At 36.1% G+C, this 26394-nt stretch overlaps 1 protein-coding gene across 1 annotated transcript; it reads left to right on the forward strand.

The window, feature by feature from the left end:
• The first annotated feature begins 4990 nt into the window (after positions 1-4990).
• LOC127080774 (uncharacterized) lies at positions 4991-6670 on the forward strand. Its single transcript, XM_051021075.1, has 2 exons — positions 4991-5745; positions 5842-6670. The coding sequence occupies exons 1-2, from the start codon at positions 4991-4993 to the stop codon at positions 6668-6670; spliced, it is 1584 nt and encodes a 527-aa protein (XP_050877032.1).
• Positions 6671-26394: the final 19724 nt, after the last annotated feature.

Genomic DNA, 26394 nt, shown 5'->3' on the forward strand with positions numbered 1-26394 from the left:
CCTTGAAGACAAACATCGTTTGAGAATCAGTAAGTGTGTGTATGTGTGAGACTCTGTGTAATTGTATCCCCCTCCAAATTGTGAGAAAAAAAGAGTCATATTTATATGACAAATTAGGTCATTACAAATGGAAATGAATTAATTATGATAAAACACAGTCAATTAGAAATCAGATCTAGAAGACTATGTCAAAATACATTGAATCTAGACACTTTTGATATTTTTAATATTTTTATATTTTCTGATATTATTTTTTATTAAATAAAAGGGAATATTTATTTTAAAAATAACAATTAAAGAAAAACAAAAATTAATTTAGAAATATAAAAAAAAAACATTTTTTTTGTGAAAAAAAGGTAAAAAAAGAACTTTAAAAGTTAGCAAATGTTAGACTCAAACCCATGACCTCATGCTTATATTCCTTGTTCTCAACCAAATGGGCTATTCTAATTATTTGAAATAACATTTCATTAAAAATAATATAATCTAAATACTTAATAATATATTTAACTTTACTGATTAATCATAATCAAATTCTAACTAATAAAAATAAACCTACTCTAAATATTTTTCTAGTTAGTCCTAATTTTTTTTTTAAAGTAAGGATTATATGTTAACCTAATTAGTTAATTAATTGAAACTACATATTAAACAAAAATTAAAATTATACCCTGAAAAGCTCAAAAATAGCAACTAAAGTATGATGAGATCAAAACTCCTAAAGAGCTAAAATGATTCCCCTTTGATTTTTTAGATAATTGAGTTTTAACAAATAACTTGTATGGGACTCTAGACATATCAATAATCTAAACTCTGAGTTACATGAAAAAGGAAAAGAGGAATGGTCAAATTTTGGGGTACGACATAAGTAATGACGAGAATTTCGATGATGAATAAATATGGTTGTTTGTCAAAAGGTACTGTAGATGTTTTTGATTGGCTGCATTTTGTGTTAAAACACTAACTGTACTCTGATGTCTTGAATGATGTCATGACATGCTTGAGTAGTATGCTGCAGGATTAGCTAATACAGGATTTACTGAATGTCCAACTGGATGTTATGACATTCATCCCTGACAGCAAATACTGAACTATAGAATAGTTGGTTTTTCTGTTATAGCTCAGTATTTATTTCAGTCTGTTTTTCAGGAGAATAACAGACCTAGCATATAGCCTATTGTCTGAATGTCAAACTGAATGTTATGACATTCATCCCTGACAGCAGATACTGAATTATAGGCTGGTTGGTTTTTCTGTTATAGTTCAGTATTTATTTCAGACTGTTGTTCAGGAGAATAACAGACTTAGCATATGGCCTATGTTCTGGACGTCAAACTGAATGTTATGACATTCATTCCTGCCAGCATATGCTAAAGTGTAGGCTAGTTAGTTTTTCTGTTTCAGTATTTATCTCAAGCTATTTTTCAGGAATCTAACAGCTGAGCTAAAATCCAGGAAACTAACAACTGTGCTACAATTAATAGACCTAACAAATAGCCTATTTGTTAGCACCCTAATATGTGGAAATTAGGTTAACTTGCTTAACCTTAATTTTAGGAAATTCAAGTACAAGACCCATGTGCTGCATTATAAAAGGATGGCAATCCTACTTTCAGCAACTCAGGGGTTTGAAGCGTGAAGAATTTATTATATCATCATATTTCACTGCTATATTTTATTTGTGTCTTATATTAGGTTTTATTTGTGAGCCAAGCAATTATCACCTAGATGATTGCATTGGACTAGGGTGTTCATTGAGTTGTAATTGTTGTGTCACTCTAAGCTTTTAAGTGTGAGTGTTGTGTTTCTTGATTAAAGTTGTTAAGCACAATCAAGAGTTGTTTGAAGTATAACTTCGCCATTGACTTTAAACTAATTAAAGGTTGTAATCACTGTGGTGATTGAGGGGGAGTGAGTAGGAACTCTGGTCTTAGTTTAAGATTGAAATTGCATTGGGTAGGTCTTAAGTGATAAGATTAAACAGTTGGTTTAAGTCCTGAATTAATACTGCTTATAGTGGATTTCCTCCCTGGCTTGGTAGCCCCTAGACGTAGGTGTGTTTGTCATCGAACTGGGTAAACAATTGTCTGTGTTATTTACTGTCCTTTACATTTACGTTCTGCATCATTCTTGTCTGCGCAGAATTGGATGTCATAACATCCAGTGTGACATCGATAGTCTGTTACTAGAATTTCAATTGGCATCAGAGCAGGCACCCTGCCTGTTAATTTCTGGGTGAGATCTAGGGACGTTACCTTCTAGTACCATGGACAAGGATGTAGGATTCTCAAATAGACCACCCATGCTGGATGGTTCTAACTATGATGACTGGAAACGTCGTATGATAGCCTTCTTGAGGTCTCTGGATAGCAAGGTCTGGAGAGCTGTCAACAAAGGATGGGAACATCCAACGAAGACAGGTAAAGATGGAATCATTATGCAAATTCCTGAAGAAGAGTGGGACAAAGAACAAGAGGCATTAGCCCTTGGAAACTCTAAGGCCTTGAATGCACTGTTCAATGGGATAAATAAGAATATCTTCAGACTGGTGCATCACTGTGAACTGGCTAAAGAAGTTTGGGATACTCTCAAAACAACTCATGAAGGTACCTCCAAGGTAAGGATGTCTAAACTCCAGATGTTGACTACTAAGTTTGAAAATCTGAGGATGAAAGAGGATGAGACTATTCATGACTTCCACATGAATGTTCTTGAAATTGCCAACACTTCTGGAGGCTTATGAGAGAAAATGTCTGAAGAAAAACTTGTAAGAAAGATTCTCAGATCACTGCCCAAGAGATTTGCCATGAAGGTTACTGCTATAGAAGAGGCTCAAGATATCTGCCATATGAAGGTTGATGAACTTATTGGCTCTCTCCAAACTTTTGAAATGGGCGTGTGTGAGAATGTTGAAAAGAAAAACAAAAGCATAACTTTCGTATCAAATACTGAAGAGGATTTAGAAGAAGGAAGTATTGGAGGTGATGAAAGCATATCAGAAGCTATAGCCATGCTTGGAAGACAGTTCAACAAGTTCATAAAGAAGGTTGATCAAAAGGGCAAACCAAATGTCAAGAACTCTTCATCTGACATCAGTAGAAGATCAAAATCTGAAGAAAAGTTCAACCAAGGCAAGGGAATCCAGTGCCATGGATGTGAAGGTTTTGGTCACATTATAGCTGAATGCCCTACCTTCCTCAAGATGCAAAAGAAGGGACTATCTGTCATCTGGTCTGAAGGAGACTCTAAGAGTGAATCTGAAGGAGAATCTGCTAAACATGTCACTGCACTAACTAGTGTTTGTGCCTCTGATGATGACTCAAGTAGAGATGATCTTACATTTGATGAACTTGTTGCTTCATATAAAGAGCTATGTATCAAAAGTGCAGAAGTGTGTATACAAGGAGAAAAGCAGAAGAAACTCATCAAGGAGCTGGAAGCTGAGAAAAAGAAGCATCTGACAGTCATAGATGGTCTAAATGGTGAGATAACCTTGCTGAACTCTAAGCTAGATCACATGACAAAATCCATTAGAATGCTGAATAAAGGAACTGACACTTTGGAAGAGATTCTAAAGGTGGGACAGAAATCAGGAACCATGTCTGGTTTAGGCTTTGTTAAGAAATCCTCAACTGAACTCAAAAGCTCAAAGGCTGAAGTTCATAAAATCAAGCAGAAGTCACAACCAATGTCACAACATCAGGGAAACAGGAGGAGTAACCATCAGAAGAAGAAATTTCAAAGATGGAGATGTCACTACTGTGGTAGATTTGGTCACATAAAACCCTTCTGTTACAGGTTGCATGGTTATCCTAACCAGACCCCTCAAGTCAGACCTAGGCAGAAGGCATCTAAGCATAATGCCCCCATCAAGAAACAACAATGGGTTGCTAGATTAGCTCACACAGCTCTAAGGGCATCTACCATAGAAGACTGGTATTTTGATAGTGGTTGCTCAAGACATATGACTGGTATGGAGAACTTATTGGTGGATATACAACCTCATACTACCAGTTATGTGACCTTTGGTGATGGAGCTAAAGGAAAAATCAAAGGTGTTGGTAAGCTGAACAGTCCTGGAGTTCCAGAACTAAATAATGTGCTGTTAGTAAAAGGACTAACTGCTAATCTCATCAGCATAAGCCAGCTATGTGATCAAGTCTTCAATGTACAATTCACTAAGGAAGTATGTGTTGTGATGAATGGAGATAATCAGGAAGTTATGAGAGGATCCAGATCCAAAGATAACTACTATCTATGGGAATCTAAAGTCTCAAACTACTCCTCAAAGTGCTCCTTAGCCAAGGAAGAACAGGAAGTGAAGCTGTGGCATAGAAGACTTGGACATCTTCAGTTAAGAGGAATGAAGAAGATCATATCCAAGGAAGCAATTAGAGGAATCTCAAAGCTGCTTATGGATGAAAGAAAAGTCTGTGGAAAATGTCAGGTGGGCAAGCTAACCAAGATGTCACATCCTAAGATTGGACGTCCTAAAACATCCAAAACTCTGGAACTTTTGCCCATGGACTTAATGGGACCTATGCAGATTGAAAGTCATGAGTTGTCCTCACCTATTAGTCCTCATCAAAATGGTGTAGTTATAAGGGAGAAATAGAATTGTGTATCATTATCCACTGCAGAAGCTAAGTACATAACATCTGGTAGCAGTTGTTCCCAACTGGTATGGATGAAACAGATGCAGACTGAGTACAATGTCACTCAGAATGTCATGACATTGGATGCTACTCAGTTTAAAAGTTTAAGGGGAAAAGTGGGAATATGTCCTTCTGAGGAATTATAGCAACTAATGGTGTTAGTTATTTACTGTTTAATAATTCAAATTATTAAACATTTGAGAGTATGCTCTGATTGGTCAACAAATAATAGCTATTGCTTTTGCAACAAGCGTTACCTCTTCCATCGCTTCAACTTTCAGTCACTCAAGCTTTCTCTCAAAGAAACTGTTCATTTCGCCTCTAAGATATTCATCATGTCGCAACAATCCAACTCATCTTCCTCCAAGAACATGTCTGATTCCTCTAGCTCTGAATCATGCAACCCTAACAGAGAAGATCCTGTTGTTGACTCTGCGAATACCTCACATGCAAGAAGACCTAAAGAAACTGTATCAGGCTTCTCCTCAACAATCGCGCTTGATGAACAAACCAGAGAAGGTTCCAGGTATGTTCACAATGCCATTGCAACTATGATGACTGAAATACTGTCTGGTAATCATAAGGTCCTTGGGGTTTCCATTCCCTTAAACACTATTGTACCTGATAATGTTGCTTATCAAGAAAATATAGAGTCTTTAGGAAAGAATGTCTCTGATGATGCTGAGCAAACTGATGCTCATAAGGGGTCAAATGTTGACAAACCCTTAGATAATGTGGGTGGTGAGGAAGTCCGTGTCACTCATGATGTCAGTGACAACCCTAACTCTGAAGCTGAAACAGTAGACCTGGAGGAATTTTCTGATAATGAGTTGTTGTCCTCAATTGTTCCTAGCATAGCCAAAAGGGTTAGGACTAGGAGAGAAAAGAAAACAGTGGCTCAAAGGTCCCCCAGAAAGAAGATTGACGTGCCAACCTCTCCCAATCCAAAGGTGGCAGTTGAGAGTTCCCTCAAGAGGAAAGGTCATGGTCCAACAAAATCTTGGAGCAAAGGGGTGCCCAAGAAAAAGAAGACCAAGTCTGTTATTGTTGAGTCTGACTCAGATGTTCCATGTGATGTCCCTGACACTCTGTCAAAGAAGAAGCCAACCACTAGCAAGCTTGCAGCTAGTGTCCCTGAGGTACCAATTGACAACATATCGTTCCATTTTGCTTCAAGTGTAAACAGGTGGAAATATATTTATCAGAAGAGGTTGGCTTTGGAAAGGGAATTGGCTCAGAATGTCCTGGAATGTAAGGAGATTATGGACCTTATTCAAGAGGCAGGTTTAATGAAGACTGTGACTCAGTTCTCAAAGTGCTATGAGATGTTAGTAAAGGAATTTATTGTCAATGTGTCTGAAGAACGTGTTGATGGAAAGTCTAAGGAATTCAAAAAAGTGTATGTGCGAGGCAAGTGTGTAAACTTCTCTCCCTCAGTGATCAACATGTATTTGGGAAGGCCTGATGTAGCTCAACTTGAGCCTGAGGTGACTGACAATAAAATTTGTCAAGTCATCACTGCTAATCAAGTCAGGAAGTGGCCTCTCAAAGGTAAGTTGGTGGCCAGCAAACTAAGTGTCAAGTATGCAATGCTACACAAAATTGGAGCTGCTAATTGGGTGCCCACCAATCATAAATCTACAGTTGTTGTAATGCTTGGAAAGTTCATATATGATGTTGGAACCAAAGCCAATTTTGACTATGGATCCTATATTTTTGATCTAACCTTGAAGCATGCAGGAAGCTTTAATGTGAAGGGGCCTATAGCCTTTCCTTCTCTCATATGTGGTATTATTTTGAATCAGTTTCCAAACATCTTAACAGAGAATGATTATGTGAAGAAAAGAGACAGCCCTTTGTCCTTCAATCATAAGTTTTTCCTAGGTACCCGTGTGCCTGACATTGCCATGACAACAGCTGAGACATCATGTGTAAGCAATCAACCAGGTAAAACTGTTGTCATTGCAATGCTCAAAGAAACTTGCAAAGAGTTAGAGGCAAGGAAGCTAAACTAGGAAAATTTGATTAGCAAGTTGGAGATGACTGAAGGTGATGTGCTTGGTGAAGTTGTTGCTGCTGCAGAAGGAGCTGAAAGGCCAGGTGAAGAGGGAGAAGCAGATGCCAGTCCTGATGATGGCACAGATGATGATGCTGACTCTGAGTCAGATAACTATAACATTTCCTGTGGTTCTGAAAATTGTGTGTAATTTATTTTGTTTTGGTCTGTAATATTAAGTGTTGCTTTGGCAACATTTTTGACAAAAAGGGGGAGTAACACCTGTACCCCAGGACAACAGATTTGTTTGAACATATTTATTTGAAGTTGAAGGTCCTCTACCAGAGGTTATGCTGCTGTTTGAAGTTTTTAACTTCTATGTGTGTTGAGTGTGTTGCTGTTCAACTTCTATGTGTGTTGAGTGTGTTGTTGTTCAACTTCTATGTGTGCTGAATGTATTAGCTAATTTAATTCTCTGCTTGGATGTGTGCTTTCCGCTGCTGTGAACTCTGTTGTGATGCCAAGTTATTTTGGTCAAAAATTTGCCAAAGGGGGAGTTTGTAGATGTTTTTGATTGGCTACATTTTGTGTTAAAACACTAACTGTACTCTGATGTCTTGATTGGTGTCATGACATGCTTGAGTAGTATGCTGCAAGATTAGCTAATACAGGATTTACTGAATGTCAAACTGGATGTTATGACATTCATCCCTGACAGCAAATACTGAACTATATAATAGTTGGTTTTTCTGTTATAGCTCAGTATTTATTTCAGTCTGTTTTTCAAGAGAATAACAGACCTAGCATATAGCCTATTGTCTGAATGTCAAACTGAATGTTATGACATTCATCCCTGACAGCAGATACTGAATTATAGGCTGGTTAGTTTTTCTGTTACAGTTCAGTATTTATTTCAGGCTGTTGTTCAGGAGAATAACAGACTTAGCATATGGCCTATGTTCTGGATGTCAAACTGAATGTTATGACATTCATTCCTGCCAGCATATGCTAAAGGGTAGGCTAGTTAATTTTTCTGTTTCAGTATTTATCTCAGGCTATTTTTCAGGAATCTAACAGTTGAGCTAAAATTCAGGAAACTAACAATTGTGCTACAATTAATAGACCTAACAAATAGCCTATTTGTTAGCACCCTAATATGTGGAAATTAGGTTAACTTGCTTAACCTTAATTTTAGGAAATTCAAGTACAAGGCCCAAGTGCTGCATTATAAAAGGATGGCAATCCTACTTTCAGCAACTCAGGGGTTTGAAGCGTGAAGAATTTATTATATCATCATATTTCACTGTTGTATTTTATTTGTGTCTTGTATTAGGTTTTATTTGTGAGCCAAGCAATTATCACCTAGATGATTGCATTGGACTAGGGTGTTCATTGAATTATAATTGTTGTGTCACTCTAAGCTTTTAAGTGTGAGTGTTGTGTTTCTTGATTAAAGTTGTTAAGCACAATCAAGAGTTGTTTGAAGTATAACTTCGCCATTGAATTTAAACTAATTAAAGGTTGTAATCACTATGGTGATTGAGGGGGAGTGAGTAGGAGCTCTGGTCTTAGTTTAAGATTGAAATTGCATTGGGTAGGTCTTAAGTGATAGGATTAAACAATTGGTTTAAGTCCTGAATTAATACTGCTTATAGTGGATTTCCTCCCTGGCTTGGTAGCCCCCAGACGAAGGTGTATTTGTCATCGAACTGGGTAAACAATTGTCTGTGTTATTTACTGTCCTTTACATTTACGTTCTGCATCATTCTTGTCTGCGCAGAATTGGATGTCATAACATCCAGTGTGACATCGATAGTCTGTTACTAGAATTTCAGGTACCATGGGGTACATAAGGAAAAATGGAATCAAGTACTCTGACAAGAAACTAATCACCTTTAGAAGGCTATCGAACTCCTTAAAGGAATATGAGAATAAGAAGTGTAAACATAAAGGTTCATGCTACAACTGTGGAAAAGCCAGTCATTATAAGTCGGATTATCCATTGATCGAGAAAGACAAAAAGAAAGACTGTCACAAGAAATCTAGCGAGTCTAGAAGAGCCTATATTGCTTGGGAGAGTGAAAGTGATTCTTCAAGTGATGAAAGCTCAAGTTCAAGTGACTAATAAGCCAAGCTTTGATTCATGGCTAATAAAAATAAGAAGAAGAATGTAAGTCGTTCTAAACTTAAATCTATTAATGAATTATCTTATTGTCAATTATAAAAGGCTTTTGAGAGTTTACATAGAGAAGTCATGGACGCTTTTAAAATTTTAGCTTCAAACAAAAGAGTATTTTCATATTTAGAAGCTAAAGTTTTAGAAATCGAGAAGAATATGGAAACTCTTAAGAAATTTATGGTAGATATTAAAAAAGATAAGAATGAGGATGAAGAACATTCATGGTTCGGTTGTGAAACTTGTCACATTTGGCAAAAAGAAAGGTAAATACTCTTAAAGCTAAATTGAAAAAGGCATTACAATCAAATGTTACATTTACTATTGATCCATCAAAGTTTAAACGGTCTTTGAACCTTCATATAAAAAGTATAAATATGCTCAAAAGGATTCAAATAACAAAAGTAGATCTCATCATAACTTATCTTGTCACTATTGTTGCAAGAAAGGTCACACTATTGAAAAAAGAAAGTTTAGGAGACTCTTTGTGCCTAAAGGTGTTTTAAATGGTTTCCCAAATGTAACCTTGACTTAGCTCACTCTCAAGGACCCAATGAAAATTGGGTACCTATTACTCTTGTTTGATTCTATAAGTCGAATGTCTTGGCTCCATGGAAAAAGTGTGGTTTCTCGATAGTGGATGCTCAAGACATATTGTGGGTGATATCTCTCCATTCATTGAATTTTTGCCAAAGAATAAGGATTTTGTTACCTATGGAGAATACAACAAGGGAGCAATACTTGGAAAAGGTAGTGTAGATAATCCCTCGTCTACTACTATCTTTGATTATATTAGTTGAAGGTATTAAACATAATCTTCTTAGCATTAGTCAATTATGCGACAATGAGTTTAAAGTAACTTTTACAAATACTTGTTGCATGTTTGAACATAATGAGAAGAAATATTATATGTTTAATGGCTTGAAGGTTAATAACTCTTATATGTTTAACCTAGATGACATATCCTTGATAGGAACTACGTGCCTAGTGACCATGAGTGAAGACTCTTGGTTATGGCATAAACGCATAACTCATGTCAACTTTGATTTACTAAACAAAGTGACTTCAAAAGATTTAGTAATCGTTCTACTAAAAATAAAGTTTTCAAAAGACCATTTATGTGATGCATGCCAAATGGGTAAGCAAACAAGAGTCTCTTTTAAATCGGAAAACATTGTTTCAAATTTGAGACCTCTTGAGCTTATCCATATGGATCTCTTTGGTACCTCAAGGATCAAAAGCATATATGATAATTACTATGGTTTTGTGATAGTAGACGATTACTCGAGAATTTTTGGGGTCATCTTTTTGCATAGTAAAGATGATATTTTTTCCCAAAATAAGATGAATTTAAAAATAGTTGTTATCCGAAGCGAATTTGAAAACCACATCTTTGAGAATTATTGTGGTAAACATGTCATTGATCATAATTTTTCCGCTTCAAGGACTCCACAACAAAACGGTGTTGTGGAGTACGAAAATCGTGTTTTAGAGGAGTTGGCTAGAACTATGCTCAATGAGGGTAATCTACCTAAGTATTTCTGGACTGATGCCATTAGCACGACGTGTTATATCTTAAATAGGATACTAATACGTCCTATATTAGACAAAACTCCTTATGAACTACTAAATGATAGAAAACCAAATTTATCGCATCTTCATGTTTTTGGATGAAAATGTTTTGTTTTAAATAATGGAAAAGATAATCTTGGAAAGTTTGATGCGAAAGCCGATGAAGGTATCTTCCTTGGATACTCTTAATCAAGTAAAGCTTATAGGGTTTATAACAAAAGATTACTTATTATCGAAGAGTTGGTACATGTCACTTTTGATGAATCTTATCCGAGAAATATCAAGATAAGTGTTTCTTTTCATGATGTTGGTGTATCTTTATAAGACATACTCAAAGAAGCCGAAGAAGGAATTAATCAGCCTAAAGCGGTGGAACTTGAGAAAGAAGAAGATGATGATTTTGAAAAGGAAAAGGTTGAAATTCCAATTGTAGTGGATGATCTACCTTTGGCTTGGAGGCCCTCCAAGGATTATCCAATTGACAACATACTTGGAGATATCACCAAAGGCGTGACTAGATGCTCCAAGATAAGTAATTTTTGTTATCACTTTGCATTCGTTTCACAAGTTGAACCTAAAAATGCAAAAAAATACTTTACTTGATGAGCATTGGCATATGGCTATGCAATATGAATTAAACTAGTTTAAAAGAAATGATGTATGTGGCCTTGTTTCTCATCTACGAGATCATCAAGTTATTGGCACTAAGTGGGTTTTTAGAAATAAACTCGATGAAAACAGAGTGATAACTAGGAACAAAGCTCGACTAGTGGCTCAAGGTTATAACCAAGAGAATGTCTTTGATTATGAGGAAACTTATGCTTTGGTGGCTCGCCTCGAGGCTATACGCCTTTTACTAGCTTATGCATGCTCCAAAGATCTCATGTCATTTCAAATGGACGTGAGAAGTGCTATCCTTAATGAATATATTAATGTGGACGTGTATGTTTCACAACATCCTGATTTTGAAAATCATGAGTATCCTAATCATGTTTATAAACTAAAATGAGCTTTGTATGGTCTCAAACAAGCCTTGGGGCTTGGTATGAGCGACTTAGTAAGTTCTTAATCAGTCAAGGATACTCTAAAGGGAAGGTAGATACTACACTTTTCATTAAATGTCAAGGAAAACATACTCTTCTAGTTCAAGTTTATGTTGATGATATCATCTTTGGTTCCACTAACATGCAATTAGTCAAGGAGTTTTCTAAGCTAATGCAGGATGAGTTTGAGATGAGTCTCATGGGGGAGTTGAACTACTTAATCAGTCTTTATATCAAGCAACTCAGCGAAGGGACATTTGTGTGTCAAACAAAATATTGCAACAAATTTCTAAAGACATTTAGTATGGAAGATGCAAAATTAATTGACACTTCAATGCCTACAAATGGAAACTTGGAAAAAAGATGAAAATGGTAAGGATGTTGATGTCAAGAAGTATAGAGGTATGATCAGATCTCTTATATATCTTACTGCACCTAGGTTGGACATTATGTTTAGCGTGTGTATGTACGCTCGTTATCAATCGGATCATAAGGAATCACATTTAAAATATGTAAAACACATCCTTAGATGCCTTCATGATACATATAAGTATGAGCTTTGGTATTCTAAGGGAGGCGATTGTAATTTGGTTGGTTATACCGATTCCTATTTTACCAGTTGCAAATCGGATAGGAAAAGTACTAGTGGAGCTTGCCACATGTTTTCAAACTCCTTTGTAAGTTGGCATAGCAACAAACAAGTTTACGTTGCTTTGTCATCTGCCGAGGTAAAATACGTCACAGTCGATAATTGTTGTGCTCAAATTTTGTGGCTCAAACAACAACTACTTGATTTTGATATTAAACTACAATGTATTCCTATTATGTGCGACAACACTAGTGCTATTAATCTAACCAAAAATACGGTGTTACAATCTCGTACTAAACATATTGAGATACGTCACCACTTCCTATATGACCATGTTGAAAAAGGAGATGTTGTATTTGAGAATGTTGATAGCAAAAATTAACTTGCGAATATCTTCACAACACCTTTTGTGACTGGACCGTTTTTCAACATTCGAAGGGAATTGGGCATACTTGTATCTCAAATCTTGCCTAAATATGATTTGTTGCATGCACTTTATATACTTTTGCTCTAAATTTCCTTGGAAGTTTAATCACATACAAATGCATCCTTCGTCAATTCGTACACGAGGTAATATTGTTCCATTTTCTCTCTTTGAAAGTAAGCCTTTTACTTTTGCATGTTATCTATGTCCCGAATGCTTGATATGCTTGATGTATGAAATATTTCATGAATGTTCACTTCCAAAAATTTCAATTGATGTATTTCAATTTATATGCTTATAGTGACTTCAAGCTATTTTTCTTCCATACTTGAAATATGTTCTTTGTGTATAAGCATGTTATCTATTATTAGTTCTTGCATGATATATGTGAGGTTGTTGTTTATCTATTCCGGCATGAAATATGTTTGAAAATATTATAATGTCAACAAAATTCTTTTAGTATGTCATTGTTATGATAACATTTCTGTTTTTGGTTTAAGTGGTGATAAATCTAAATAAACGCCTTGCTAGAGCACATGCATGTGCAACATTCAGGAGCCCCAAAAGTATATGTCATGTAAACGTGTCGCTTTGAAGCAACTCAAGATTTTTTGATTGCATTGTATCCTTCATTTTTCATGTTTATTGTATATGTTATTTGACATGATTTGTGGCAACTATGTTATATTGTTGCTTAAATTTCTTTTATTTATGTTTAGGCATTTCTAATATTTACATCATTCTATGTGAGTGTTGTTTTATTGATGATTTTATATTTACAAACGCCTATTGTGTAATATTAGTATATGTGTGATATAAAAAACTTCTTATGGATTGCTTTGTCTCTTTTGATGTTGTCAAATAAGGAGAAGCATCTGCAAGATGAAGTTGTGATGCATACATTCAAGGGGAGCCTTCATGAAGACACAAAATGCATTGTCTCAAGTTTTTCCATCATAAAAAATGGGGAGTATGTGAGTGTAACTTCCCGTTAGATGTATTTTGTATGATGTCAAAAAAAAAAAGTATGTGAGTGCAACTTCTCGTTAGATGTATTTTGTATGATGTCAAAACTAGAATACTTTAGTGTTAATATATATTGGAAGGTATCCTCTAAGTCTTAATGTGCATCTTAGCATTAGAAAGCATAAAAACATTTTGGAAATGATTTAGAAAAGGTTAGAAATGATTCTACATGGCAAAAATGTGTTTTTATGCAAGCCACGTGCTTATGTGTAGACACATATGTTGTATGATTTGACACATGTTGTTAAGTTTTTAAGTCTGTAGCATTTGTTCATGTATCGACACATGCAGCATACAGGTCGACACATGAAAGAAATATTTATTCTATGAGTCGACAAATGCAAGGTATGAGTCGACACATGTTGATGAGTTTTAAAGCATGTAGCGTGTGTTTGATGTTCCAATTCTGAAGGGGTTTCAAGTCGATACATAGAAGAAAATTTTCTTTTATGAGTCGACATATGACATATACAGGCTAACACGTGCTTTAAATATGTCGACACATGACTTACATAGGTCGACACATACGATGCATTTTTCCAAAAATTCATGATTTTTTTAAATCTTTTGCATTCCTTTTGCCTCCAACTTGCATACATATAAATACTTTATACATGCATCATTTCAAGCAATTGAAAATTTGAAAGATAGAAAATCTCATCATCTTCAATCTCTCTTTGCATGTGCATAACAATTACACATAATCATTCTTGTTGTGTTGCATCAAGGTTTAGAGTTGATAACGTCCAATTTAGGTTGGTGTAATTCGTACAATTGGGTTGAGATTCTTTGGGGGTTTTCATAGGGAAAAACCAATTAGGGTTTATCCTCTAAGATCAGTGTAGATTTGGGGGTTTTGTACAAGATTTTGCAATCAGATTCAGCCGAGTAAAAGCTTCAAAGAACGGTAGGTTTTGGCGAAGGAGTAGCAGTATTCGGAGGATCAATTGGGATTATTGGGTGCTTGATCGAGCTCAAGATCAAGGAAGAGAACATGTTAAAATCAACATCAAATATAGGGTTTGTGGGGTTATATTGCTACATTTCTCTTGTAAAACTACTTTTGCAAAGTAAGATTGATATCTCAATTCCTTTTGGAATTAGAGGCAGACGTAACCATAAGAGGATGATTGGTGAACTTCCTAAACAAATCCTTGTGTACTCTCTCTCATTCTCTCTCTCTCTCTCTCTCTCTCTCTCTCTCTCTCTCTATATATATATATATATATATATATATATATATATATATATATATATATATATATATATATATATATATATATATATATATATATATATATATATATATATATATATCTTTTACTTTTCATTTACAAATGGTTGAATTCGTAGATTATGCGGTCAATACGTTTGGTTAAACTTTTGTTGATAACATTTTAAAAACGGTTTTGTTGTGTTGATTACAATAAATTAGATTGTTGTTGTTTTTTCAAATCAATAAAACCATAGAAAATTCTAAATGAAATTGATTGCACACAAGGTGTTTGATAATTTGCCTTAATTAAGTTTTTGTGTATTTTGTCATTCGAAACAACCTACATCTTTAGCTATATCATTGAAACGATTATTATTTTTTAAATATATTGATTGATTTGTCTATTATTACCATAAATTGGTTTTCATATATGTATATCCTAGCTTCTCGATAGTGGTTCAGTTTAGACGATTCGATAGAGGTCACTTCCGCTAACAATTAAATTTTTCGAAACAATTTTTCTAAAGTTTTTTAATTTGGGATCTATTCACCCCCTTCTAGATAAGTTGCATTCGTCTAGAAGATTTTTGGAAAAATTTAGTTGTAGTCATGTATGAAGGATTAGGGATAGGTGGGATGATGAACGTATGATGTAAATTGGGTTTTTTGGAAAAGAACTGTAGTGACAATCGATTACACTAGTTCAATTTTTTAAAAAAATAAACAGTACAATCGATTGAACCATTGTTTCAATTGATTGTATGGACTAGAAATGCGAGTTTTGTGAAGTAATTAGCGAAATCCTTTGGATGACACTCAATTTTCACCCTATGACAATCGATCATCTTAGGCTGAATCGTGAAAAATGTTGTTTTTTATTTTGTTGCATTATTCGACAATTGGTGTTGTAACTTTTGTTCCGTAAGTCCAAATGAGGCACCGTTCAAAGTGTTGAAAGCTATAACGTGCAAAGCTGCCTCATGGTAGTGCTTGGTGAATTGCTTGAATTGAAATCATGTGTTTGTTGTGGCAATATTTATGCTGACTTGTATGATCGGTTAGCGAATCGTTAGGTTTACATAATGAGTGTTGTTGTTTTGGTGAAGTAACATAAATGAATGATTATGAAGTACATTTATTGATTTTCTGTTATATGTTATGGTTTATTGATGTCTTAACATTGAGTGATTGTTACGTATGATGAATGATGTTGTGCATAAATGGTGAGATATGCAAAATGTTCTTTTGGTGAACCGTTTGGTGATAATGCATGTTGTTGAGAGTCATGCATCATGGTGTATGGACTTCGGTCCAATTTTGGTGTGCTTTGGTCCGGTTGTATGGATCAGGAACGAGTAGCTAATTCTAATGAGGAATTAATTTAGCGTTACCTATGCTGATGTAACAAATTTGGTGTGATATGGTCCTATGGTGGGGATCAGGAGCGAGTAGTCGGTTCCATATGGAAGCTGGTGAAACGTTCTCTATGGTGATGATAATGATTTGGTATGCTATGGTCTTATGGTGGATGTCGGGAGCGAGATGACCTAAGTGTTCATGAATGGTACCGCATGCATAATGAGTCAGTTGTGGAGTACATTTGCATATATAATTGAATATGTAGTTGATTGTTCATGATGTTATTGATTGGTTGTGAATGTCTACATGTTATTGTGAATGGATGTGAGACTATGTTTTTGTTGATTCTATAACGAATGTGTGCTTGTTGTATATTCTCTACCTTATCATTCTTTATACTTTTTATATTGATTTGTTTTTTATCACCCCCTTCGCTTCATGTTGTCCACCATGGACATCTTGTAGATACTCAGGAGTAGAGTTTGCTGATGTAAGTGGAAGTTAGCTCTTGGAGTTACTTTGTTTAGTTTCATCGTTGTTTAGAAGTCTTGCTCTAATCCTATAACATCAGGGTTGGGAACATTTATTTTCCTATTGTGTTTTGTTGGAGCTTTATTGCTTTATTTAGTTTATGTTGAATTTATTGAGAGTTGAACATGTTAACTCAATATTTTGATAGTAGTTTATATAATTTTGAAGTTGAGACTAAATGCCTAAGTTATGTCTTTTTATTTAATTGAATTAAGATCAATATTACCGCAATGATACCCTAAGTGAAGGCGATCGTGTGATGACAAGTGTTGTATGACATTGATATTTTCGTTGCGTGTTTGTTAACTATATGATTTATTAAAGAATTTGTCATTGGTGACACCTTATATTATTGTGTAAAGCTTAATATATAAGTTTCATTGTTTAGGGTGTTACACTTGGTCAAACCATTTTTTGGAAAGGATGCAAGAGTTTGAGAAATTGAGCAACATTGAAAGAGAATCAAATGCACAGAAGTCAAAGGGGGTATCACCCATAGATTTAGTCGGTGTAAAATATTTCGATTTGTTTTAATTTTCTATTTAGCTGGACAAATAAGTATATGTAATTGTGTTTCAATGTTGTACCCTAAAATTTGCCCTCCCTTTTTCGTCATATCTCCATCTAACCATTTGACTAGGGTTCAATTGCATACATTAATAACTCATGCATAAGCACCATTCATTAACATGGGTTCCAAGTGCTTGGCTTGTGGGGTTGGGGGTTGTTTATACAATAACTAGAAATGCTTGGCTGGGACTTACACCAAGGCTCAGAGGCCTCCAAAACCCTAATCTCCTAAGGATGAGGATCATGGAGCTTTGGACTTGTTTGAGAAGCATCTCGATTGATTCAAAGACCTGGATTGAAGACTATACCTCATAAAACCCTAATCAAGGAAGGGTATGGAAACTCTCATGGTGGCTCCCAACCCTAATCTCATGTGATCTTTCACTCAATGTGTGTTCCGCTTAGCCTCCTGTGCTTGATCCATTCATTTTGTCTCCTTGGTTGTGGTTTCATCAATGGTGCTTGAGTCTATTAGTCATATCCTAAGTTCTTGGTCTCATAACTTCCATCCATCTTCATTCATTCATCTGATCATTGTTATGCCACTATTGCTTTGTCCATAGGTCTTGCTAAGGTTCATGTTTCTTTCTTTCATGAGTCAGATGTAGATCTTGGGTTTGAGTTTATGCAATCCATTTCAAATTAGTTCATACAAGTCATCTTTATCCATACCTAATTTCAAATCATGATCATAGAAGCCCAAATTCAATCCATTTCAAGTGACATACTCATGTATTAAGTAAATTCATTTCCATTCAATTGGCCAATTCCATTCATTTTCATCCATAAAATATTCATTACATACAAAAAAGTGCAAGGAAATGTTATAACACATTGCAAAAACTCATCTTTGGAAGTTTCAGCTTTGTGAATCGACTCATGACTCGAAGCAAAACCTTCGGGTCCGAACAAGTTGACTCTCAGGTCGACTCAATTATGGGAAACCTGGATGAGTTGACTCATCCAGTCCTTACATCGACTCATTTCCCATTTTTCCTTGAACCATGTTCCTTCGGGTCCGAACAGGTCGACTCAATTCTGGGAAATCTGGATGAGTCGACTCATCCACTCCTTATGTCGGCTCATTTCCCATTTTCCTTTGAACCATTTCGCCACAGGTCCGAACAGGTCGAGTCGTAGGTCGACTTAACCCTGGAATAAATTCTGTTTGAGTTGACTCATCCCTTGTTTGAGCCGACTCATTGCTTGTTTTACATGATTTTTTTGCAAATGGACAAGTCAGGTTTAACACTCGGGTAGGATGCACATGAGGCTTGGCTACACTGCTATGAGAGTTGGACCTATAGGTTGAACATGAACCCATGTTATAGAGATGGCCAAGGCTTGCAAATAAATCATATGGATCAAACACGCACCTGTATGAACACCAGAAAACCATGAGCATAACATCCATGAGACAATGCTATAAAATCTCACCGGCGAAACACACGACCTCATACTTGCACAGAATTACAATGCTATCAGCTGCTGAGACACTACAAAATACAAATTCCTGTCATGCCAACACAATCACAATGATTCACATACTCTGCATTAACCTACAATTGCAAGTCACACTTAAGATTACTTGTTATACCTTGCACCTAAGCCAATTGAATAATAGGTCATAAATAAAACTTCAAAGCCAAATCCACTTAAGGTCAACCTACTATAACCAGTCACTATTGGAATCACTCAAAACCTACTAATTAACCAATTAACTAATCCAACCAACTTAGTGAGTTAACCAATTAAACTCACTGAGTTCACCCCAACTAACTCCTAAGCTGACTCCTAACCTGATAATAACTAACTCCAAGCCACATTAATCCCAAGTCTAATCACTATAAATCTACATCTTCACCATCACTTTGGGACCCTTGGCAACCATCATTATCAAGCTCCTGAATTCTCTTTGTATCCTCTACCTCTCACACTCAAAGCTCAATTTCTAAAAACTCCATTGAAGTTTCACATTGAAGCTTCAAGAAGAGAGAGCTTAACCTCATCACACTACAGAATTTTGAGAAGCAGAAGAATTGGAAAACAAGCAAATCAGAAGAAGATAAAGGCAATACTGTACCTATTTGAACAAGTTATTTTCCGTCTTCATCTTCTCCGATCAACACTCGTCGGAGCAAGTCTTAACTTTAGAGGTAGGTCCACTTACATCATTTCATGGTATTTTGGTTGCTATGTCGAACCTTACACCATGCTGTTGCAAAACCCTATCATGAGGAAACTCGAATCTTATTCATGGAGGTGTAATTTAGATTTGATTTTTTAGGGTTCTTGAGTAGTTCGGTTCTTGTTATGGATCTAGGTCAGAAGTTAGAGAAGTTGGATGGTGGATTCGTGATAAGGAGGTCGAGGCAAGGCCGGAGGTAGATCTTTTTCCAGGTCTCGCGGCCACTGCCGCCAGAAGCGATTTCCGACGCGGTGGCCCATGGTAGAGTTCCGGCGCAGGTGGTCTGAGTTGCCATGAGGAGCGCGCGTGCATATTCAAAACTCCGCTGACTTTTTCCAAGTCAAATCCCATCCATTGGGCTTAATTCTAATTGGTCTTGGTTCATCCAAGCCCAAGGTGAAATACTATCTCACTCCCATTACTTTGTTGCACCCCCTGCCCAAAAAGAGAATCTATTCAGCATTGGGCTTTAGCAACTGAAGCCCATACATTTGGACCCTGTCTTGCCCTTTTTTTCCAGCAATCACCCAAACCGGGCACACACCGCCTCTGTTATGCAAAGGCTCATTCTCTTTTCTTTACTTTTAGTTTGTTATTTGGTTTTGTTAATTAGATTAATTTTGATTGGTAGAATTTAGGTTAATTATATCAATTAGGAGTTAATTAGGATTTCCAAAAATATTAGAAATATTGTTAGGTTTGTTAAAACTCTTGATTTAGATTTGAATATGAATTTTTAGGAATATTAACTTTTTTAAAAATTGGAAGATTTTAGCAGCTAATAGCATTTTTAGCAATAGAATAGTTTAGAATTTAATTGAGTTTAACTAGAATTTTCATGATTAGAATTCTTGATTCAAAAACCATAAGATTGTCAAAAGACCATTTTACCCTTTAGGGGTAATTTTGAATATTTTTCCATATAATCACATGCTCCTTTAGGAATAGATTTTAACATAGAATTTAATCCAAAAGTCTTAAAATTTTGACATGATCTCTTAGGATAGTCTAATTCAATTCTAACCATTATATTATATACTAACCTAGTTTCTCCAATTAAATCAAACCCATGATTCAAATTGATCAAAAGCAATTTTGATTAATTAAATCCTTTGAACTTGCATAATCCCACAGTCTGATTGAGTGGCCAAAAGACTCTTAGTCACTTAATGAGACTTTTTCTTCTAAGCGGTGGAGCTCGAAGCCTCAAGTCAGCTTCTTAATCAAAGTATCCTCAGTCATACTAAGCAGTGGATTATACAAGCGCTTCAAAGGTGGAAACTGCAAAAGCTTGTTAAATCGAAGTTGAAATGGTGTGGCATGAGCCTTAAGTAATGGAGAAGGAATGGGACTGGAGAATTCCTACCCCTATTCTGAATATCTTTGGGTATGGGACGAATGACCCAACACTCATCGTATTCACCTCTATTCATAGACTTTAGCACAATCTTAATTATATGATTGACAAGTCTCTCTCCCTTCATAAAGCATCATACAACAAGCAAGGACTACATCAACAACTTATCAATCCTGAATCAAGTTGAACGACATGAGCCTTAAGCAATAGAGAAGGAATTGGACTGGAGAATTCCTACCCCCATTTTGCATATCTTTGGGTATGAGACAAATGACCCAACGCTCATCGTATTCACCTCTATTCATAGACTTTAGTGCAATTAAAATCGAACGATTGATAAGGTCTTCATCAATACCAGAAACAACAACAAAGATTTTTCTCTCTCCACTTGAAGTTCAAGACGAGAATTGCATACCATGAGCCTTAAGTAGTAAAGAAGGAATGAGACTGGAGCTTTCCTATACTCATTCTGGATATCTTTGGGTGCGAGACGTTTGGCTCGTTGCTTATCGTATCTAACTTTGCTCATAGACTTTAGTGTGATTTTTATCAAGTAACTATCAAGTCTATTCCTCCCTTTCATTCAATCATTCAATCATATTATTTTGCCTCCAATCACCTTGTTTTCAGCCATAGTGGGCTGAACTACGAAAGCTTTGATTTCCTTATTGCACTATAAGGATACGTAGGCAGGAGAGCTCAGCTTCTTCGTGAGCTACCCTATTTATCAATCAATCATTCTTCATTCATTCAATCAATACCATCTTTTTGAGATCAATCATACTTCTCCTTGGACTCTTTGTCTATCCTTTTAGGACGATAACGACAGTCCACCTCATCAATTGAGAGTTGTTTGGCCTGTTACCCAAACATTTAATTCATTCTTTTTCGGCCAAGACGCCACTTTGCTCTTCGATCCGGAGTCTACCCCTTTCTTGGACCCAATATACTATTCTTATTTGATCTTGAACTGTTTGTTCCCCATCCAGTGATATATTGTTTCCTTGTACACAACGATACCTTCTCTTGGCACCCGCTTTTACCCCTTTGAGATGTTGAAACACCATTCCATCTAGTGAATCTAGAGTTTTTTGGCTCGTACTCAGACATTTAATTCATCCTTTGGTTGAGAGGCTTGTTTACTCTTTGATTCCAAGTTCCCTCCAGTTGTGGGTTCCCTTGATACCATTCTATTGGTACAAGTTATACTTTTCATCTTTGTATGTCCCTCTTTCTATTCTCGTAGTTCTGAACTACGATTGCTCTGATTTTCTCATTGCACAATGAGAATACGTAGGCACGAGGATGCGAGTCCTTGGAGAGCATACTCTTAATTATTCCTTCTTCCGCCTTAGAGCACCATCCATATCTTTCACTATTCGTTACCTGCATTCGATCATAAATCGTTCACCTAGTGACACATTACTCCTTTGACCTTGAAATACACATTCTGTGGATTTCCATATATACCCTTCTAGAACGCCTAACGAATAGTCCGCATTTCTATCTAGAGTTGTTTGGCCCGTCACCCAGAAATTTCTATGGTATAAATCCCATTTCTCTTATGGATTCCAATACACTTTCACCTTTCGGTTTCAAACAATACTTCTTCAGTCACTTGTCACCAAATATTCATTCTTGTGACTTCGGTCACTTTAATTCGTTCATCTCCACGATGCATTCATATTCTACCTTCATTCACTCCACATGATATACCCATCCTTTGATCCAAATATACTATACCTTTGTGCTTCATCCTGTATCTCCTTGTGAACCAAGAGCTATTTGGTCTGTAACCCGAACACCTAACTCCTCTCTTTTTTGGTTGTTCCAATACAGTGATACTATGCTGTAGGCCCTCACTTGTTGGTTCATACCATTTTTACTCTTGGGTTCCAGTTTTCACACCTTGTTGGAGTTCAAATAATATAATTCTTTTGCTCAAACCATATTTTGATCACAACTTTTTTCATCTCCCGCCTCTAGTTACTTGAACTAAGAAACTCTGAATTCCTCATTGTACTATGAGGATACTGTAGCGGTGTATTCGTTACCTTTAGATTTATTGACTAAATCAAAAGTAAATCATACAAAGTCGAGTCGCCACCACACTTCTATTTATCCAAAGGAATGGTTAGAAAGCGAACAAAAACCTATAAAGTTTTACAAACAAAACTAGTAAAAGAAGGTCAGAGATCTGGGTAAGGGGGTTGGTTATGTCATGGGAAGGTGTTATGCACCCACAACATCCTAGGTACTCCTAGGGAGCCCTTTTCACAACTTGTTGCAAAGGTTATTGTTTATGAAATTATTTTTTGCAAACATGATTGAAGAGATGAGAAAAGAATATACAAGTTTATTTACATTTTTGTGTTTGGATGGATGAATCCATTGCCTACGTACCTTCTTATAAAAAGAATAGGATCAAAACCTCGTAGTTCGGCTAAAAGATTTCAAAACAATGAGTGGGTTGATTGGTCCAAAAGCCTTAAGGTCTTTTGTTATCAAAGGGAGAAAACTCGACCTGAAAAACCACAAGTCCACCATGTGAGAATAGCTTCGACATGCTAGTGAGGGGTTAACCCAATAATAAGCATGGAAGTCTTACAATTCGATCACTAAGGATAAAGGTGAGTATTATATCTACCACAAATATAACTCAAACCTAATAGCTAAAGGTTATGAAAAATTTGATTAAGAAGTGATCATTGAAATCACAAAAGAGACACATTTGAATGGGTTGAATTAACCAATTAGAAGTATTCACAAAATGAGGTCAAAGTACGAATTAGAGTTCATTTACAATGAGTGTTAGGGTGATCTGTGAGCTCTTAACCACTAACATTGAGAGTTAGGGTGAAGCTGATGAAAATGGAAATGAGGATGAGACCTCATGCTCTTAACCCTGGCCTGGGTGAGCTCAATGATAATGAAAGCGTGGGGATCTAGAATGTGAGATCCTATTCCACTTGACAGACACTATACAAAGATCTTGGGTGTTTGTTCAAGAGCATCAGCACGTAGTGCGAGCATAATGAACGACTCACTGAATAACAGGGGATTGATTGCTAATCCCTTCTATCTGTCAATTGCCTCTTCACTTAGGAGGACTTATCAAGTAACATGCCTCATTTAGAGGTCTTTAGCACAAATGTAAACAATCACAAACATGGCCTCATAAGGAGGACTTCAGCCAAATGCCTGCCAAAAAGGTGGCAGGACTTCCAGACTACATGGAGTAAGAGGGCTAAACTACCTCAGTGGTGTATCAACCACACTCCAAAGCAAAGGCTAAGCAAAAGCTAGCTAGCAACTAATGTACCTGTACAAAAGCCAAACAGTTAATATGGTATTCAGAAAACCAACAGTCAACAGTGGAACTTTCCAATATGTACACAATGCAAGTCATAAGTGCAAGCACTCAAATGAGTTCATCACATCAATGGACCTATAACACAATAATAGTTAGTAATCAAAGCAACTTGCATCTCAAATAATGAGGCCACACCAACCATCAAAGCTAAATGCTCAAACCTGAAACACAAAGCACAATTAGTATGTGTACAAATCACTAGTGCAAAGACTAGGTTCAAAAGCAAGTCAAATGACCAAAACAGAAGTCAATACTTCACATGAAGCACATTCAATCAAACAAGAAAGAGTCCTCAAAATTACCAAAACCAATCCATAAGGCAAAGCCATCAAATGATCAAGGTAAAGCAAAGGCAAGCAATGTGATCAAAGTTGGACATCAAAAATAGAAAATCCAAATCAAAACAGAAACACAACCAATGATCATAAAATTTTTTATGCAAGCTTATCATGTTAAGAATGAACATCATGCAAAAAATTAGGTCCAGAAGAGCTCAAATGACATGTAAATGAAAATGCACAAATGCAACATCAAATATGTGACACAAATTGTCACACCATATGTTCATGTGTCCAAAACAGTGATGGCAAATGATAAAAATGCCAAACCAAATCTCAAAAATCATATCACATGTTAGGAACAAGCATGTCAAATTTCAAAGCAATTGGATTAACCATGAGCATTTCACAAACAAATGAATGCAACATGTCAATATGGCATCAATATCAAACAAACAATCACAATTAAAAATCCAGAAACACAAAAATCATGAAAATAACATAATAAAATAATAGACATTAACACAAGCATGTGGAAAAAAGTTTGGATCAATTTGGATTAATCTACTATTTTTTATGATTTTTGAAAATTGAAGAAAATAATGTGAAATGCATGGCAATTATGGAGGGAAAATGGAAATTCAAACTGAAATCAGCATATGCACCAAGCCAGATTCGAACTCATGCCAGCAAGGTTGATAAAGGCGCTCATAAAAATAACTCAGAAACAAGCAATGCGCTAGGATCGAACACCAGCGTCCAAGGTTCCAAGCGCGTTCAAGTAAAATAAAATGGAATTCAAAAATGCATAGCGAGGGAGTCGAACACAGGTACTCATGGTCAAGCGAAAATGCAAATATTAAATCCACAGAATACACACGCCAAGTATCGAACTCGCGTGCAGACGGTCCAAAGTGCGCTTCAACAAAATGCAGCGTTTTGGAAGCGCAAACCCTAGCCAAACGCGCACGGTGTTTTCCACCGTCTTCTCCGGCCGTGTACACGGCGGAGCTACAGGAATTTTTTCCAGAATTTAGCAAGGCTTATACCATTCGAAAGCTCTTCTCACGTACAGTCCAAATCTATGATCATCTAATCCTAAATCAAGCTAACACGCATGGATCGAAGAGAAACATTTTGGATCTCAAAACTTGAATTCAACATATCAGGCTCATTACTCATCCATTTTCAAAACAAATTATATCAACATCATCAGTGAAGCAAGCTCTACAAGTTTATGGCAAGAAATTGGAGAAACGTGATGATCGAAATTCAACTTACTTGAAGTGTAGTGTATCGAATTCGTGTGTTCAAGGCCTCAAAACTTCCAGATCTTCTTCCTCAACCTTATTATGAAGCTTGATGCAAGAAACAGCAACTGAAACCACCTCAATTCACTCCAATTTCAGAAATCCATCTTCATGTGTTTGCACTTGTGGAGCTCGAATCTGCATTGTATTCTTCAAACCAGATGATGATTCTTCATCAATGATGCATGATAAACATGATTATGCAAGAATTTTGAGGAATTGTATGAAGAAATTTGAAAATTGAAGAGAGAGAAAATTGAGAGGGAAATGAAATTTTGATCCAAATTCTGTTATTCTCTTCTGAAAAACAGTTAGGATTTAGCTTATATATGATGTGTTAATGACTTTGCTAACCACCATTTGCTTTGGCTAATTGAGATTAGGGAGATGTAAGGTGAAATGCAAAATGACAAGTGTGCTTAGCATGTGGTCATGTGTACGTGAACAGTGCCATGCAAGGTGCAAATCCACTTAAAATCATCCAAGGATCAATATGGCATTGGTATTTTGCTTGTGTGATCCACCAAATTTGAATTACCAATTTTCCCTCCAAAATGTACATGCATGCACAAATGGTCACGTGATCTTCTTTCATGCAAGGCAATGGTTGATTTGGAATCTCTTGGTCACAAGGAGCATTTTGCAAAAAGAGTGGACCAATTTGGAATTTTGAATCAAAAGTTATGCCATGTTGAACTTCCATGCATACTTTGTGATCATTTGGCCATAAC

Source organism: Lathyrus oleraceus, chromosome 5, assembly GCF_024323335.1.
Source record: "Lathyrus oleraceus cultivar Zhongwan6 chromosome 5, CAAS_Psat_ZW6_1.0, whole genome shotgun sequence".
Classification (NCBI taxonomy): Eukaryota; Viridiplantae; Streptophyta; class Magnoliopsida; order Fabales; family Fabaceae; genus Lathyrus; species Lathyrus oleraceus.

What these genes read in the sequence shown, in the direction of transcription:
- LOC127080774 (XM_051021075.1), top strand. Translation starts at nt 4,991, where the DNA reads ATGTCGCAACAATCCAACTCATCTTCCTCCAAGAACATGTCTGATTCC. An exon ending in TGTGATGTCCCTGACACTCT is followed by an intron (nt 5,746 to 5,841) that starts GTCAAAGAAGAA and finishes AAGTGTAAACAG; the next exon opens with GTGGAAATATATTTATCAGA.